This window comes from Microcebus murinus, chromosome 7, assembly GCF_040939455.1.
Source record: "Microcebus murinus isolate Inina chromosome 7, M.murinus_Inina_mat1.0, whole genome shotgun sequence".
NCBI lineage: Eukaryota > Metazoa > Chordata > Mammalia > Primates > Cheirogaleidae > Microcebus > Microcebus murinus.
Genome location: NC_134110.1, coordinates 45,427,645 through 45,445,567, shown reverse-complemented (window position 1 = coordinate 45,445,567; position 17,923 = coordinate 45,427,645). Strand labels below are relative to the sequence as shown.

Genomic DNA, 17,923 nt, shown 5'->3' with positions numbered 1-17,923 from the left:
GGAGGAGGAATTTGATTTACATTTTGAAAAATGAGTTTACACTCAGCATCACAGAGTGACCCAAGTGCTAAGTGTGTTTGGGGAACCATAAGTGCTTTACTGTGGCACAGAGAAAAGATTGGGGATAAGGAGTTACGAAGTGGTTTGTATGCCAGAATTAAGAGTTTAGGCTTTGTCCTGTTGAAAATGGCATGCCATGAGAAATTTGTGTGAAGGAAGGGTGATCTGATGAAAATTGTGTTTAAAACAGATAACTTTGGTGAAATGGGGAGGATGGACTGGAGGAAGAGAAAGTAGAACACATAGTTGGAAGGTTGTATTGGAAGAGTTCTTTCATTCATGAAGCATTTTAAAGTATCTATTACAATAGTACCAAGGATACAATGAAAAGTAAGTTGTTCCTACCACACATGAAGTTAAAGTCAGTGGAGTCAAATGCTGCAGAGTGAAAGACATAAGAAAGCAAAGAAGCAATGAGAAAAAAAAAAAGAGGCAATGAGAAACTTTAATAAAGTTCAACTTCCATCCTAACATAGCATGCAAAGTCTTCACTGATCAACCTATTTTGCAGTATCATGTCCCAGACTATGTTATGTAATGGCGAAATTATACAACTCAGTGTTCCCCATACATGTCTCATGCTGTTCTGCATCTTTTAATGCTGTTCACTCTACCTGGAATGACAAATTCTTTCTTTTTCCATCTTCATATCTAGGCTTCTCTAGTCTCCATATCTGTGGTTATTCTCACTATTGGAACTGAAAACAGAATCCTAACAGATGAATTTACTAATAAAACACTTCTGATGCAGATATTATATAATTCTCTAGGGTCAATATTTTTGTTTGTAGCTAAGCAGGAGTATCATTCAGTAAACGTTCATGAATGCTCATGGAAGACTTATGCAATTTGAAGAGTCTGTGGCAGGAAGGGTTGACAAAGTAGAAACATTGGTTCTGAAGTTTTCATCATGATGGTTTTAAATGGTGGAGCTTTTGCAACTTGAATGCAGTGGTTCAAAAAATTTTAGGCGCCATTTGTCCTAAGTGCATTTAAATTAAAAGTCTATACATTTGTATTATTAAAGTAATATTGAGTATATTTTTAAATAAAAATTTCTCTCATTTCAAAGGTGAAACCTAATCGTCATTTCATCTTTTCTTGAACACAAAGGACCTGGTTTTCTTTTATAAACTCATAATTAGCAGATCTTGTGATTCCTTTCCGTTTTAAATTCAAGCCACAAATTTGTAAAATTTTATAAATCACAGAACTCATGAGAACAACCTCACCAGATCTGCATTGTCCCTAGAGTATTACCTCACTCGGAGATGGTTTATTTTACATTATAAATAGCTTTAAGGGAATTAAGTTGTACTTAATAAAATAAAAACCAAGGAAGTGTTTTTTTCTTAAAGAAAGGAGAAAGGCATATTATCTCATGGAATATTTGTGTGCAACTGACCTAAGATTAAAAGATCCAGATTACTAAAGAATAAATTGTTTTCTTCATCATAAAACAGAGTTAACCACAATGATCTACAGTAATAAAGAGGAAGAGAGGCATAGATAATCTGAAATAGCACATGATACCAAAAAAGAAATTTTGAAAAATGCTTTCAGTGAAGTAGATTTCTGTTGGATGTGGGCTGTTTTGTTTTTCTCTTTTTGCTTGTTTGATTTTGTTGATATTTTTACTATCTACTGATAATAGTCTCCCTGAGCTACCATTAGTGTACATTTATTCTCATGTATCCAATGTGTGGCAGAAGGGCAGAGACAGAATTTTTTGAGCAAGGCTAAAATGAAAGTTTGCTATGGCCTCAGCCCAAATGCATATCCAATTGTAGATTAATCCGCTTCCCTTGTATCACATGCCCTCCTTCTGTGCTTGAATCTCTCTGATGTCAGCTTACTAACTCAATAAGCAAAGGAAATGTTGAGCAGCATGATAGCTTGGCCTTCCTTCCAATCAGTAGGTACTGGACAATGTTGGCTGATGCTTCTGTCTCCAAATCCCTTTGGTCCATGTTTTCCTATTCCCTCATTTTTATTCTTTTAGGTTGAGATTAGTGAACTTTTTCCCCATCTCCATTTCATGCACAGTAGAACTTTGTAATCATGAATAGGAACTTTGGGTATAGAATAGAAATGGGGGTGAAGAAGAATAATGAGCAAAAGTTTGGAATATGAGCCTTAACAAATCTATATCTTTCCTTTGGCAAAGAGCTCTAGTTACCAGAGGGCAACATTTATCTGTCTTATGGGAGTAATAACTGCTGTATTTTCTATTTATATCTGACTCAAAATTATTGTGATCTTCAGTCTGTAAAGCTGCAAAGGCAGACCTGGTGTTTATGGTGGATGGATCGTGGAGCATTGGCGATGATAATTTCAATAAGATCATCAACTTTCTGTATAGCACTGTTGGAGCCCTGAACAAAATTGGCACAGATGGAACTCAAGTAAGGCTAATCGATCAATCATTAATTCATTCCATGTATTCAAAAATTGTTTCTCCAGCTCTTATTATGGCTATTTGTCAGGGATTATAGGTAAAGAACTATAATGATCAGATTCAGCCCTAAATGAGGGGACAGACAAGTATGTGTTTGGATGCAGTTATTGATACCTGGTGGGGCTCCAAAGGATACTACTCCTTAACAGATTCTGTGATCGGCAAACTAAAACAGGGTATAAAGTCCATGACAGAGGATGTTTCTTTGATATTCCAGGGTGGATTGTCTTCTATAATGGTATGCACAGTATTTTCCCTTCCCTCAAGGACATTAAAATCTTGAAGGGAATAGGTTAAGGTCACACATTACCGTAGATCATGCAGAACATGAAACTAATTTATGTGTTTAACAAAATACATATTGATTATTTCTTATGGCCAAGCACCATACTGTCATAATGAATATTAATCAATATGCCTAATTCATGGTGCTCATATTCTTCAGGGTAGGAAGAGAAGGGAGAGGGACATATATAAATAGGCAAACAAATAAATTCACAAGATAAGGATGTGAGCTATGAAAACAGACTGACGTGACTTGAAGACGTCAGTGGGGATTATTCTAAATTGTGTGTGAGAGTTATTTTAAATTGTGTGGTCAGCAAAGTCCTCTTTGAGGAGGTAGCTTTTGAACTGAGATGTGCATGATGCAGGGAAGGTCAGAGAGTAGAATTTCCAGACAGAGAAAATAGTAAGTGCAGAGGACCTTAGATGAGAATGAGTTTTGAGACTTCAAACACCAAAATTTGTGGGTATAGTAGCTGAGAGTTTGGGAGTATGAGAAGAGGTGGAAGAAGTAAGCAAAAATCAGATCATCTTGGGTCTTGTAACTCATTTGTTGGAGTTATGTATCATCGTAAATGCAATAGGAAGCCACTGGAAGGTTTTAGGGAGAAAAGATACAAGATCTGATGTGCTTTTAACAAAAATCATTCTGATTGCTTTGTGGCATGTGAATACTAATCAGGGTAAGAGTGGAAGCAGAGAGACCAGTTAGGAGGTCCTCTCATGGTCCAGCAGAGAGATCATGGTGGCCTGGACTAAGGTGGTATTGATGAGATACACTGAAATAAAAAGAATTGGAATACCTTGTGGAGAATGGCTAAAAAATTTGGATGATTTGGATTTAAGGAATATTTTCAGGCTGGGCATAGTGGCTCATGCCTGTAATCTTCGCACTCTGGGAGGCCAAGGCAGAAGGATTGCTCCAGGTCAGGAGTTCAAGACCAGCCTGAGCAAGAGTGAGACCCTGTCTCTACTAAAAATAGAAAGAAATTAGCTGGACAACTAAAAATATATAGAAAACTAAGCCAAGCATGGTGGTGCATGCCTGTAGTCCCAGCTACTTGGGAGGTTGAGGCAGAAGGATTGCTTGAGCCCAGGAGTTTGAGGTTGCTGTGAACTAGGCTGACATCATGGCACTCTAGCCTGGGCAACAGAGTAAGACTCTGTATTCAAAAAAAAAAAAAAGGAATAGATGTCAGGGAAGGAGATATTTCTTTTGAAAGGAAGTTTCCTAAAGATAGTAACATCTGAAGTAGACATTGATAAACTGGTAGTAGCTGAAGGCTCATATAAAGAAAGAAAGCTCTTGGAAAATGCTACCTTTACCCTTTCATCATAGCTCTGAAAAGCAAAAAGGCCCCAAATTTCCACAGGAATAAAAGAAAATTGTATGAATTTTATGAAATGAAAATTATATGTATGAATTGTATATTGTAGTGGTTAAGAACTCAGATTTTGAAATAGGATATACCTGACTTCAGCTGTTGGTCCCACCAGTAAATATTCTTGTGATCTTGAGCAAGTTACTTGACTTTGTGTGCCTCGGTTTCCTCATCTGTAAAGTGGGTAGAATAATTACTTCAGAGTTTTGCTCCATAAAGAAGTCCTTGTAAAGAATCCAACTCTGATTCCCTGACATTTGTTAAGGTGCAAGGTTTAGGCTGCCATTTTTAATCTGTCAAATGAAGTAGAAGTCCTACATGCTTTAGATCGAGATTTATTTTTAAACTATTTCCTTAAAAGTGCTTAGAGAGAAGATGATATTTAATTTGTCTTCAAATATGTGATGTAACTTGCATGAAATTTTTATCCAAGGAGATTGTGGTATGGATTAAGGATGAAATTAAAATTATAGGTGATATTGTGCTATTGTATGTTCTGTCTGACACAGTGGAAGTCTATATGTGTGTAAAAACAAATATATCTTTATCCTCCAGGTTGCAATGGTTCAGTTCACTGATGATCCCAGAACAGAATTTACACTTGATGCTTACAAAACCAAAGAGACTCTTCTTGATGCAATTAAACACATTTCATACAAAGGAGGAAATACAAAAACAGGTAAGACCAAAAACAGAGCAGCCAAAGCTCAAAGTAATTAATTATTAGTAACCACTAAAATGACCTTTTCCTTGAGACATAATAATTTTTAAAGGATTTTTAATTGATTTGAGAACTTTATTCCCACCCTTTCCTCCCTAGCAAAACAAAAATGACAGGGAGTGAAATTGAACTGTTTCCTTCCTTTGTTTTAGGAAAAGCAATCAAGCATGTTCGAGATAACTTGTTTACTGCAGAGTCAGGCACAAGAAGAGGCATCCCGAAGGTTATTGTGGTTATAACTGATGGAAGATCACAAGATGATGTGAACAAAATCTCCAGGGAGATGCAATTAGATGGTACATTTTATACACACACACACACACACACACACACACATATGTAAACAATAGTAGCTACCAAAAATAATGTTAGCATTGTTGTTTTCTAAATAACAAATTTATAGGCTGTTAGTGTTAGGTAGACCAGTGGGGTGACTATAGTTTATAATAATCTTTTGTGTATTTCATAATAGCTAGAAGAGAAGAATTGAAATGATTCTATTTAATAGCATAAAGAAAAGACAAATATTTAAGGTGACAAATATCCCAAGGACACCAATTTGATCTTTACAAATTATGACTATATTATTTATCACATGTACCCCCAAAACTATGTGCATCTGTTATGCCTCAGTAAAAAAATTATAGGCTGTGTCAGCATTACTTAAATATTTCTAAATCTTTCTTAATATTAACTGGACAATGTGATTTTGAAATTACCTTCCAGTTTACAGATCTATCATTATACAGTTTTATTAGAGAAAATTTATCATTTTCTCTAATACTTTTGTTACATAGAGGATGCTGCAATTACATGCAATACTATAAAAAGGGCCACTATACAGGGCCAGGGAGAGAACCTCCTTACACAAACTCCTCAACCTCCTAATCTGTAAAATGGAGATTCTCAAAGGACCATTGTGAAGATTAAACTGTACAAAATATGCCTGGCAAATAATAGTTTAATATTTGTCTGGCAAGCATTGGATGGTGATTCACTTTAGAGTGCCAGGCCTATTTTGCTTCTGGACAAAAACCGACATAAACTCAGTTTTTCTGCATCATCTATATTTCATCTCATAAATGCTAAAATAACTATTAAAAATGTGCAACCATAGAGATGTTACTCAAATGGGAACTATTTTATCTCAAGCACTGATTGGGTCATTGGCCTTCTTGAGTTTCTTTAAAATGGAAAATCTCTTAAGGGGATGATGGAATAATGATCACATAATGCAGTATGTGCATGCAGAATTCTGATGAACTGTAAAAAATGAATTATCCACCCCCACTGGGCTTCCTAAATAAACATATTTTAAGCATTTGGATGTGTCTTATAATTGCATTATTTATATCTTGTAGAATTTAAAGTAATCAGAAATCTGTTCCCCTTCTGCCACAGGCTACAGCATTTTTGCAATTGGTGTGGCTGACGCAGATTACTCGGAGTTGGTTAGCATTGGCAGTAAGCCCAGTGCACGCCACGTCTTCTTTGTGGATGACTTTGACGCCTTTAGGAAAATTGAAGATGAGTTAATTACTTTTGTCTGCGAAACCGCATCAGCAAGTTAGTTCTTTGAAATTTGTATTTACTGATGTTTTTTAAAGGCTGAAATATTTAATACTAGCTAAATAATGAGTCCCATCTTAATCTGAGGAAAGAATATTGACTTCCAGAGCTGTTTGTTATATAGACATTAAGTTTTATGGTTTTGAACATATGGAAATAAACTTTCCCGCCCCTGTGTTTAGAGTTTCAGGTTGATAAAGACCTTCCATAATTAAATGAGAGTCTATATTTAAAAGTGCCTGTGCTTAAAAAGATGCATCACATATTTTTCAAAACTGTATTGAGACTGCTCATCGCGGCAACAAATTAGCAGTGAGATATCTCTCAATACACACTGTCAAGTGAAGACCATTGATTTTAATGGACCTGGGAGAGAAGGAAACTATGACCTTACAGTTGTAGCCGGGGACATGAGAGCATTTCAATCTTTACGAAACCACAGCAAACCATAGCCACATCTGATTTGGATTTCTTCCACAATTGGCTTCCAGAAAGACTATGTTAGTGTCCCATTCATAGGACAGGGGAAGAGTATGTTTGGAAAATATCTAAATTAGAGTTTTATATTGTTTGTTTGGTTTTCCAGCCTGCCCACTGGTGCACAAGGATGGCATTGATCTTGCAGGTATGTGTTATCACAATTTTTCCAAATACAAATATATTATATAACTCCCATTTGGGGGTCTGCATTTCTGTTTGTTTGTTTTTTTAAATTAAACCCTTAATAGAAAAATCTTGAAATTTAAAATTCTAACATGCTTGTTTATTCGAACATGCTTGTTTATTCTTTTTCCCTATTGGGGTTTTCTTTTTGTTTTTAGGATTTAAGATGATGGAAATGTTTGGTTTGGTAGAAAAGGATTTTTCATCAGTGGAAGGAGTTTCCATGGAGCCTGGTACCTTCAACCTGTATCCATGTTACCAACTCCATGAAGATGCCCTGGTTTCCCAGCCAACCAGGTATGTTTTCATTGGAAGATACAAAAGCAAACCATTTGTTTCTTATATCTCCATGTGAAATTGATGTCAACTGGAAATATGCTGTAATAGTTCCTGGTAGGATTTTCCATGATGTTTAGAGCAGATGATATTTACATTTCTTTGTTTAAAAACATCAGTCTCACACATAATGCTGGTTGAACATTAGCATCTCTTGATCTGAGAAAATATGTAAAAATAGTTGATACTTATATAGCACTGCTGTATACCAGGTATTGTTCTAAATGCTATTGTATATTAATTTGCTCAGACCTCCAAATAACTCTATGAAGTAGATTCAATGATCTCAATTTTACAAACGATGAAAATCAAGCACAAAGGAGCTAAATGACTTGAGTGAGATCACACAGTTTGTTAAAGGGCAATGCTGGGATTTGCACCCAGCAATCAGTTTCTCATAACAGTGCCATAATTCAAATGGTTTTTATCTTTGAGAAGTCGTAATAGCCACTTTAGACAATTGAAGAGTAGCATCAAGTTTATGTAAAAGTCACATCATTTAGCCACTTTACAGACACATTTTGCTTTTTTCCTGTTTTCATTCTCTCTGCTTCTCCAGCAAATTGCATGGTGCCCATCCACATTGAGGGTGGATCTCCTCCCACCGTAGTCCACTCAGACTCACACACTAATCTTCTCTGGAAACACCCTCACATCCAAAAGTAATGCTTTAGCGGGTTTCTAGGTATTTTTAATCCGGTCAAATTGACACCTAAAATTAATGATCCCGGGATCTTTGTCAGTTTTACTCATTGATATGTATCTTAAATGCCTGTTGCAATGTCTGGCATATAGTAGACACTCAATAGATATTTGTTGAATGAGCAAATGAATTAACTAATACATAAATAAATGAACAAATTAAATATTTTTATCTATGCAAACCAAACTTTCATTTTCAAACGTGTGCTAAATTCCCACATATTCACACATTTATCCATTCAAATAATAATTATTATGGAGTTCCTACTATATATAAAGTGCTGTATTTTTTTGCTTGGGGAGGATTAAAAAAGCAAATGAGTAATCTGATTAATTGTTAGAAAGAGAGATAAGATAGAAGGCTGGGTTTCCCAGGAAGCAGATTCTCAGTTGGAGATTAACCTGTGAGAAGTTGATGAGGGTGTGCCCATGGGGAAGGGAACAGCAGGAAGCAGGATAGGTCAGAGGGCAAAGTCAAACTGTGAATCGATCTCTACAAAAGCTTCAGCTGACCACGCAGAGGAGTTCTGAAAATGAGATGGCCCTTTGAAGTTATCTGTCACTGGAATCAGGGGCACTGGTCTTTGTATTCTGAAAGACGAGTCAGTGAAAAGAGGTGCCCTAGAAAGGTGGCATGACCTTGACAGAGACATCTTTCTTCAGCAGAGGCAATTACTGAAGGGGGCTGGGCTGAATGCGTCTGCAGACAGCATTCTCAGGACCATGGGTCATATATTCTTAATTCTTGAAAGTAGATCTGAATCGTGTATCACAGCACACACTGCAGACTAGAATGCAATTAACCACAATATATGGTAGAAAGTGACATTGTCCTAAGTTAAGTTTATAAAAGGATTAGAGATAATCATTATTTTAGTATGCTAAAACTTTTGAAACTACTTAAATGTTCAATGAGAAGTGACTGATTAGATAAGTGATGAAATAGCCAAGCAAGAGAAGGTTGTGCAGCCATTAAATATCATGCTCTTACCCATATTCAAGGAAACAGAAAATGGTTATTAAATGGTACTTAGAAAACAAAGGGACAAAATGACATAAAGTGGACAAACACATTCTTTAAATACTGGAGAGAAATCTACCACACCAAAGCAGTGATCTGGTTGGGATTAGCAGTAATCTTCTTTTCTGTTTTTCCAAATCCTGTGTAATGAAAATATATTTGCTTTATAATCAGAGGGGTGACTTTTTGAGGCAGGATACAATAAAACATTTTTTTTCTACTTTCAGATACTTGCATCCAGAAGGATTGCCCTCTGACTACACAATCAGTTTTCTATTCCGAATTCTTCCTAATACTCCACAGGAGCCATTTGCTCTTTGGGAGATTTTGAATAAAAATTCTGACCCATTGGTTGGAGTCATTTTAGATAGTAAGTATATTTATTTATATAACATTTGCACCCACAGGTATGAGTGATCTGTGTGGTATGCCACCTTGCCTGTGTGTGTCTATTGCAGAGTACTTCACTTACCTTATGTGATGTGCAAATACTAAACAATGAATTATGTATTAGCACTTGATTCAATCATTTGTTCCCTCATTCTTTCAACAAATATTCCTTGAGTTCCCACTTTGTGCCAGCACACTAAACTCTTGGAGTCACTAGTGGGCAAGGAAAAGAAAGACAAACAGTTTTTACTGAGATACTGAAGACTAAAGAAAGAACAAGGTTCATGGAAGGCCAGTGGGAGGAGTGGAACCAGAGTTTAGTTTTTGGACATGGATATGATAAATGTGAGATGCCTGTTTGATATCCCAGAGAAGATGTCAGATTGGCAGCAGCAGATTTAAGAAGAATTCTGGGGTGGAGATATAAATTTGGAAGTTGTGTGTGTGAGATATATAAGTCATGGTACTGGGCAAGGTCACCCAGAGAGTGAGTCTAGAAAGAGAGAGAATAGGTCTGCAGGCTGGGAAACTCCAAAGTTTGGAGGTTGGAACAGTGAGGAAGAACCAATGAAGGAAGCTTCTCAACCTCATGCTCTTAGATGAGCACATGATGAGCACATAAGAGGATCCTCAAGTTTTTGGTTAATGTCCCTGGGTTTTCTAAATCTGGTTTTGGTTTAGGATTTCAACAAAGCTAGGAAACAAAATTTGGAGGCTGTTGCTAGGTGTTAACTCAAACATTTGGGTAAGGAAAATATTTTAAGCTTATTTCCAACTAGTGTTTGTTAAAGAACTTTTTGGTACATGGGAATGAATCGACAACTACATATGATATTATGAAAGCACTTTGCACCAATATTGAAAGGAAGGGAAAGCTGTAAATTAAAATGGTATGTTACTAAATCCATAGACACCCAAGACTTGAAAACAAAGTCTCTCATAATGGTCAAGACTAACTCGTTCCTTTTGAAGGCAGAGAGAAGAATTAAATTTTCTTGTAGGATTGAATTAGTGAGGAAAATATTCCTATTTTTTAAAATAATAAAATATTCATTGTCATAGGAAGAATTTAAGATCAGGAAGGCTTTTGTTTGGTTGTTCAAAATAAATGAAACATCTTGGGTGGCATAAGTTGGCTGTCCTGGGAAAGTTGGTTGCTATGGTGGTTTAAAAAGACAACCTTTTGTTTATTCCTTAAGATTTAATTAACTTTATTCTCCCTCTTTGTCTGCCTCTTCCCCAGCTTCAGACAATCTCTCCCAAGAGGGTGTTGGGAATGAGAGTGTAGGCAAGGAAGTACAGAGAAAGGGTATGCATAGCAGTCCTTGCCTCTGGTTAGATGAGTTGACCCAGCCAACAGCACCCAGCAACCCGAGGACTCTTCCTCACCCATCACTTTATTCTAAACACAGTTTCAAAACAATGGGTGCATTATTTTCAGTCTCGAGTTGAATTTAAGAAAACTTATTCACCTATTTTAATTCTTTCCAAAATATTTTCATTTTTCTTTGAATAGATGGTGGGAAAACCCTAACATATTTCAACTATGACCACAGTGGAGATTTTCAAACTGCTACTTTTGAGGGACCCGAAATTAGAAAAATTTTCTATGGAAGTTTTCACAAGGTTAGTGATGCCATGTGTACCATATTCTTTATTCTATTTGTTGTTGGGCAAACGACAAGAGACATATAAAAAAAATTTCGTAGGGCTTATGATCTCAAATTTCAACTGGAGTAAGAATTACCTTGGGGCTTTTAAACAATGTCCAGATTCTGATAGTTCTGAGATGGGCTCTTGAAATGTGAATTTTTTAATTAGGCACTCCAGAAAATATTGATAAGAATGGTCCAGTTTTCTGTTTTGAGGAACAATGTAGTTAAGGATACTGTATGACTAAACACACAGTTGCTCATTTGCTACATAATGTTGTAGAAAAGATTGCTGGTCTACCTGATCACCAATGCAGATGAAGGCACAGCCAGCCGAATCATCTTAAAATGTGAAAATAGAGATAACTGATTGCACTGATATTTTTATGTACATACAAATGCAACACATCACTGCCATCATTAAAATTACCCCAGGGAAAAATTTTGTAAAACCTAACTTAACTTGTTCATATTTTAATAACTTGGCACTTGTGATAGAACTATGTTGCTTGAAATTTACTTCTGAGAAACACTTACTTGTGATCACTGGAGTAGACATGTTTTCTTCCAACATCTATTGTTGCTTGTGTATTTGGTGGATAATCCCACCGATATCTGGGCTGTTTAGAAATGCAACACCTAGAATGCAGGACTAGCAGGGTCTCCACTAGGTGTTGTGGAAAGAACCCTGGTCTCCAAACCAGGTCCTTCCTGCCCTGGTAGAGTAAGAGAAGGGATGTTGCATAGAAATCTTCTTGGCCTCTGTCTCATGACTTAAATGTGGTCAAATCAATGTAATTTATACAACTTTGCTATTTTCTGTGTTTTTCAATATCATAATGGCATAACACATAATTACATAAGAACAATTGCTTAAAAAAATTGTTGTTTTTTCCTATTTAATAGGACTATACTACCAGAGGTAAAGGTATCTGAAAAGCACATGAGATAGAGTTGGAGATTTATTGGTTCATGGTTCAAAATGGTGCCATTAGCAGCTCTTTGCACTTAACATCGTTTACTCACCAATCACTTGGCATGATTCTTTTCTTGGTTATGCAGAGTCAATTGCTAAGTAGTCAAGAAAAATTGTAAGGGAGTTGTAAAGCATTTGAGATATCCTGAGTGTTTAAAGAAACATTGTCATTTTAGCCTCTGGTTTAGGGATGAACTTGTAATTCTCATTCCAAAGAATCCTTTATGAGTCTTAGGTGAATGTTAAGCTTTACTTACTTTACCAGAAGAACTCAAAGACCTAGAAGTAACATTCATGAAAAATTGGTTTTAAAATTATAAACCTTCAAGTTTTAAAAAGTTATATGAAGAAAGACTTTCCTCTAATTTAAGTGTTAACAAAGGCAAATAGCTAAACAATAAATAAATAAAAGACGTATCATATAACAAAATACTTTACAATAGACCTATTAATGGAAAACCTTAATGCATATTCCATTTGTAGAAATAAAATTTGATTTGTTTATAGACTTGTAAGTGAATAAATACTTTACCTTAATTTCTCATTGATTTTCAGTTAGCTTTATTTTTCACACTTTGAATATGAGATATGGCCTTAAGGTCACTCTCAAAAAGTTAATAACCATATAAATGGGCACTTAAGTAAAACTAAAGAAGCAACATATTTTTGAAAACTTTTCAATGTCTACTCTTGTTAAGCAAAATTTTTAAAACATGAAATATCTCCCCACAAGTTAAGAGTTCTTAAAGTATCATAGGTATTATATGCTAAGTTTCCTAGCGCCCAGCATGAAAATTTCTGTAATTTATAATAATGGAAAGTGTCCCAAGACTCAAAACCACATGAGTCAAGTGACACCATACCGAATGATTCTAACAGAAGTTGTAACAAGAAGCAAGGAATGTGTTGGGGTTTACTCAAGCAATATTTCTCTATTTGGGTAATGGTTAACTCCTTTTTGAAGGAAAAGGATCCTTAAGGGTCCCACTGTTGACTTAAATTATTTTTATCATGATGTAACTTAAACAAAATGTTAATAAAAATTGGTATAAATCCATATGCCTAAAGTTCTTACACAACAATGAAACAAAAATAAATTCAGGTTGAACAAAACCCATAAAATTAAAAGTAACACTATTTTAATAGGAACAATGACATTATTTCACAGACATTCAACCTCTGCTTACAATGTGAATTCAGTACTAGCTGCCATAGGTCTCATAACCTTGATTCATATTTCTCTTTGAACTACAGTGATCCCTTCCCTTAGACAGCTACTTATAAAAGTGTAGTTTCTGTTGGCTTTCACTTAAGGTGAAATCATTATTTACTTATTAATTACATTCTTTTAGTTCATTAGCCTACCACAGATAAGTAAGTACTCATGAGGCTAATGCCATCATACATTTATTTTTTATTTATTTATTTATTTATTTTTTGAGACAGAGTCTCACTTTGTTGCCCAGGCTAGAGTGAGTGCCGTGGCGTCAGGCTAGCTCACAGCAACCTCCAACTCCTGGGCTCAAGGAATCCTCCTGCCTCAGCCTCCCAAGTAGCTGGGACTACAGGCATGCACCACCATGCCCGGCTAATTTTTTCTCTCTCTCTATATATACATTAGTTGGCCAATTAATTTCTTTCTATTTATAGTAGAGACGGGGTCTCGCTCTTGCTCAGGCTGGTTTCAAACTCCTGACTTAGAGCAATCCGCGCGCCTCTGCCTCCTAGAGTGCTAGGATTACAGGTGTGAGCCACCGCGCCCAGCCTGCCATCATACATTTAAATGCATACGTAAGCACTGAAATTTTTTGGCAGAATTTGGTCACAGCATGGTTATCTAGTTTATCTACAATATACTTACCTTTGTCACTTAATTATCACACAGACTTTTACAAGTCTTCACAAAGAATGTGTAGATTTCTAAAAATATGACCATGAACCTCCAGATTCTTGGGATTCTAGTTTGAGAAAATTCTACCATATACTAAGCAAAAGGGCTTTATTTCATTTGGGCCTGGAGTCACCAAAGAGCATTCCTCCTACCCCCCTCAGATTCTGGATCTCCTCCCCTCATTCTAAATTAGATAAGTATTATCAAGGTGTGGTTTTCTAACCACTGGGAGTACCTTAGATGATTTTTGGTGCTAAATCAACAAAAATTTTCAATTTTAATATTTTGACATTTATTTTAATGTGCATTCCGAAAAGGCATAGTCCAGCACTGCTGTGATTTCAAAGATGATATTGCTTTTGAGTAAAGCTAGATTTTTAAAAAGTGAATCATTTTGAAGTCATTTTAAAGTGAAGTATTAATTAGTTAAAAATAGAGATGGTACATGAATGTGGGAAAATCATGGAGTTGGTAAAAGTAGAAATTTTCTCCTCTAGCAAAGAACGTGGTGATGGAATTCCTTCTCTTCTCTTTCATACTTTGTGATGTGTCGTACAATTATGCAAATTTGATTGATATTTCCTCCTGCTTCTTACCTTCTAATGCATCTTTACTTTTACCTAGCTACACATTGTTATCAGTGAGACTTTGGCCAAAGTGGTTATTGACTGCAAGCAAGTGGGTGAGAAGGCAATTAATGCATCGGCTAATATCACATCAGATGGTGTAGAAGTTCTAGGCAGAATGGTTCGATCAAGAGGACCAAATGGAAACTCTGCACCAGTAAGTGGGTAGATAATTGAAGCTGTGTTGCAGGGGAAAAATCCTCTTAAAGTATATTTAGCCATTTTCCAGGGGAAAAGTTTAACAAAGGAATGAATGGATGGATGGATGGAAGGCTGGATGAATACATAGATAATGCCATCTTTATATGAACTAAAACATGTACATTCAAAGCTCTTGACAGTATGCTTCTGCTGTATTATATGGAGAATGTTCTAGGAATTAGGCTAGTTTATTTTCAATATACATTTGACAATTTCAATAGTAAATATTTATCACACAGTTTGTAGCATAAATGGTTTATTTTAAAGAGAATTAAAACTGTAAATGAACATCATTTATATTATAAGCAAATACAAATTCATATAAAATTTGTGAATATTATATGCAGGATATTGATATAAACCTCCAGTTTGGGTTAGATTTGGGCATGTTAAAACTAGGTTTTTGTTATCACTAATGTGACGTTTACCCTTTAATTAGTAATTAAGTAACAAATCATTCTAAGATAATATTTTTGTAACATACAACATGGAATTTAAATCTGGGAGATTTCCAATTGGCAAAGAAATCACATTCCTTTCACTCATTACCCACAAAAAAGAATAATGTGGACAGGTTTTTGTTTTAATACCATGTATTCACAGCTAATTAGCAGCATTCTCTAATTTAAGTCCTTCTGTAATTAGTGAGGCATTTTATTCTTGCAAACAATTCCAACTATTCTAATCTACGTTTCTCTTCTATATTATAGAATAATGAAGATAATTATGAATTAGTATTATTGTCTTCTACTTTCACAGATCTGTAGAATTAGCCAGCAATATGAAACTTTAGAAAGATCTGGTAGTCCTGAAAGTTTTTTAAAACTGAAGATCACCTTGTACAAATGAAATGTTATACTATGTCAAATGAATAAATATGATTAAAACTGCCCCATGCTTATCGAATGAGGGAGAGAACACGTTTAGACTTTGATGGATAGATATGTGCATCTAGCTTTGAAGCATCTTTAAAAGTTATTTTGTTTCTATTTTGCTCTGGAGAACTGTGGATTAGATATTTGGAAAGAGAATATAAAAGCTATGGAAGGCTCTCTTGTTCTCAGTAATGATATGAGACTTTTAAGAATGGTTACATAATATTTAGGAGTTTTTCCTCTTAATTTGTGCTATTTCATGCTGATTAACAAAATGTACTGTCTTCTGTTTAATGGAAGATACTCCTATGATAACACAGAAAGGAATTCATAAGAATGTAGACTTAGCAAACTAAGGATAATCTTGTATGCTTAAATGGATATAGAAATGGATGCTTGGATGGATGAATGAATTGACTCATGTAAGGAAGAGAAACAATTCTAGATGTCTGAGATTCTAGGCCCAAATCACTTAGTACTATTATTATTATTTTACTTATTTTACTATTATTTTAGAAATAATGAGTACAAAACCCCTAACACTTAGTAGGCTTTCAATGAATAGCAGCTATTGTTATTGAAGGAAGTCAATAATACCATCTCTATTTTCTTTTCAACTTTTCTAGACCTCTAGCACTTGTCTAATACTTGGTTATTTATAATTATATATTATTTTGTTGCTCTTTCATATATTCAAATTTCACCTCTCTAGCTAGAGTATAAATTCCCCAAAATAGAAACTATGTCATGGTCATTATTTGAAATCACTCCCATCTGCCATACATCACAGTAATCAATAACTATGAACAGAGTAAGTTCTTAAGAAACACTTGATGGCAATTATATAGAATGTTGTCTGAATTGTATCATGTCGTCTCTTAAAATTTTTTTTTCACTTATATTCCATGTGTGGCGTTGACAGCAGTCTATTAATATATATTATACCCTCTCCTAATTATAATATGTATTTTATAACATCACTTTTATAATAACAATTATAATATTTGTACTTCAAATTACACTGTGTATAATAATTGAACTCCAAATATATGACCAATTAAGTATCAAAGAATTTGTTTCTGAAAGCAAAAGTGCCTTAGGTTTCAGGCCTACAGATGATAAATCTTTACTTTTAGTCATGAAAGAAATGCAATTAAACAGAGCACCCTCTGTGATAACTTCCAAGTACTAGTAGACAAAGGAGAATTTATAGAAGTCAATAACTAAAGAGTTCTTTGTAAGGCTAGTAGGAAAAAAGTCATAGCTTTTGTTAGAATCTAGAAGTCTACAAAGGATTACTAATAGATTTTCAGTCTGCCCACTTATTGAAGAATTTGATTATGTTGAAATGGATGATATTAGGTTAGATCTCAACAATGTGATTGGAAACTCAGACTTGCATTTTTGAGGTATTACTTAATCATTTCAGTACAAGGCAAGAGAAGCCCCAGTCTTAAGTTTTTAATTTAGAAATTACAGATTGCTAACCTAATCTACTATACATCTGTACTCTGATACCCTGCAAAAGGGAATGTGTATTGTGCATATTTCAGATCATTTTAGGAGGAGTAATTATTTTATGAGAGAGATTAGTAGCTCGTAGGTCCATATTCCCTGCCAAATTCAACAATGATTCAATAAATGCCAGATGTGGAAGATTCTCAAGAGTCAGTATTTAAAATATATATATATATATATATATATATATTCTTTTTAAACCATAGTTGAGTGGAAGATAGATTAATGGATTTTAACATGCAGTAACTACTGTATGTAAATTACTCACATTCTCAATATAATCAACTGGTGTTGAGCAATGCAAGATTTTATAAGCAGTGACAGTTCCTAGTGTGACTAAACTAATAAGCAGGCTTAATTTAGCCATCAAAACACATATGGAAAGAAACTTAACAACTGTGCCTCTCCTCTCTAATCTTTTTTCTCCCAAGAAGTTTCTTCTACCTTTTCTGATACTTAATGAGATGATTCTAGAAAGGTTTTGAGCTACTTGAAGGATCATGTTTAGTAGTGTCTTTCTTCTGCCTTTTCAAACCTAATACTTAGGCAATTATCCAATTGGCATTTATTCAGTCCTCTGATGTTCAAATAAAAGAG

The 17,923-nt window shown here is 35.0% G+C and overlaps 1 protein-coding gene across 3 annotated transcripts in view; it reads left to right on the top strand.

Annotated features, from left to right (window-relative positions):
• COL14A1 (collagen type XIV alpha 1 chain) overlaps positions 1 to 17,923 on the top strand; it is a 202,419-nt gene that overhangs the window by 115,827 nt on the left and 68,669 nt on the right. For all 3 annotated transcript variants that reach the window (XM_012753817.2, XM_012753816.2, XM_012753819.3), the window contains exons 26-34: positions 2,326 to 2,465; positions 4,741 to 4,864; positions 5,059 to 5,202; positions 6,308 to 6,472; positions 7,062 to 7,100; positions 7,297 to 7,435; positions 9,425 to 9,567; positions 11,104 to 11,213; positions 14,731 to 14,889. In XM_012753817.2, the coding sequence (XP_012609271.1) occupies positions 2,326 to 2,465; positions 4,741 to 4,864; positions 5,059 to 5,202; positions 6,308 to 6,472; positions 7,062 to 7,100; positions 7,297 to 7,435; positions 9,425 to 9,567; positions 11,104 to 11,213; positions 14,731 to 14,889 (1,163 nt within the window). The remainder of the gene's footprint in view (positions 1 to 2,325; positions 2,466 to 4,740; positions 4,865 to 5,058; positions 5,203 to 6,307; positions 6,473 to 7,061; positions 7,101 to 7,296; positions 7,436 to 9,424; positions 9,568 to 11,103; positions 11,214 to 14,730; positions 14,890 to 17,923) is intronic.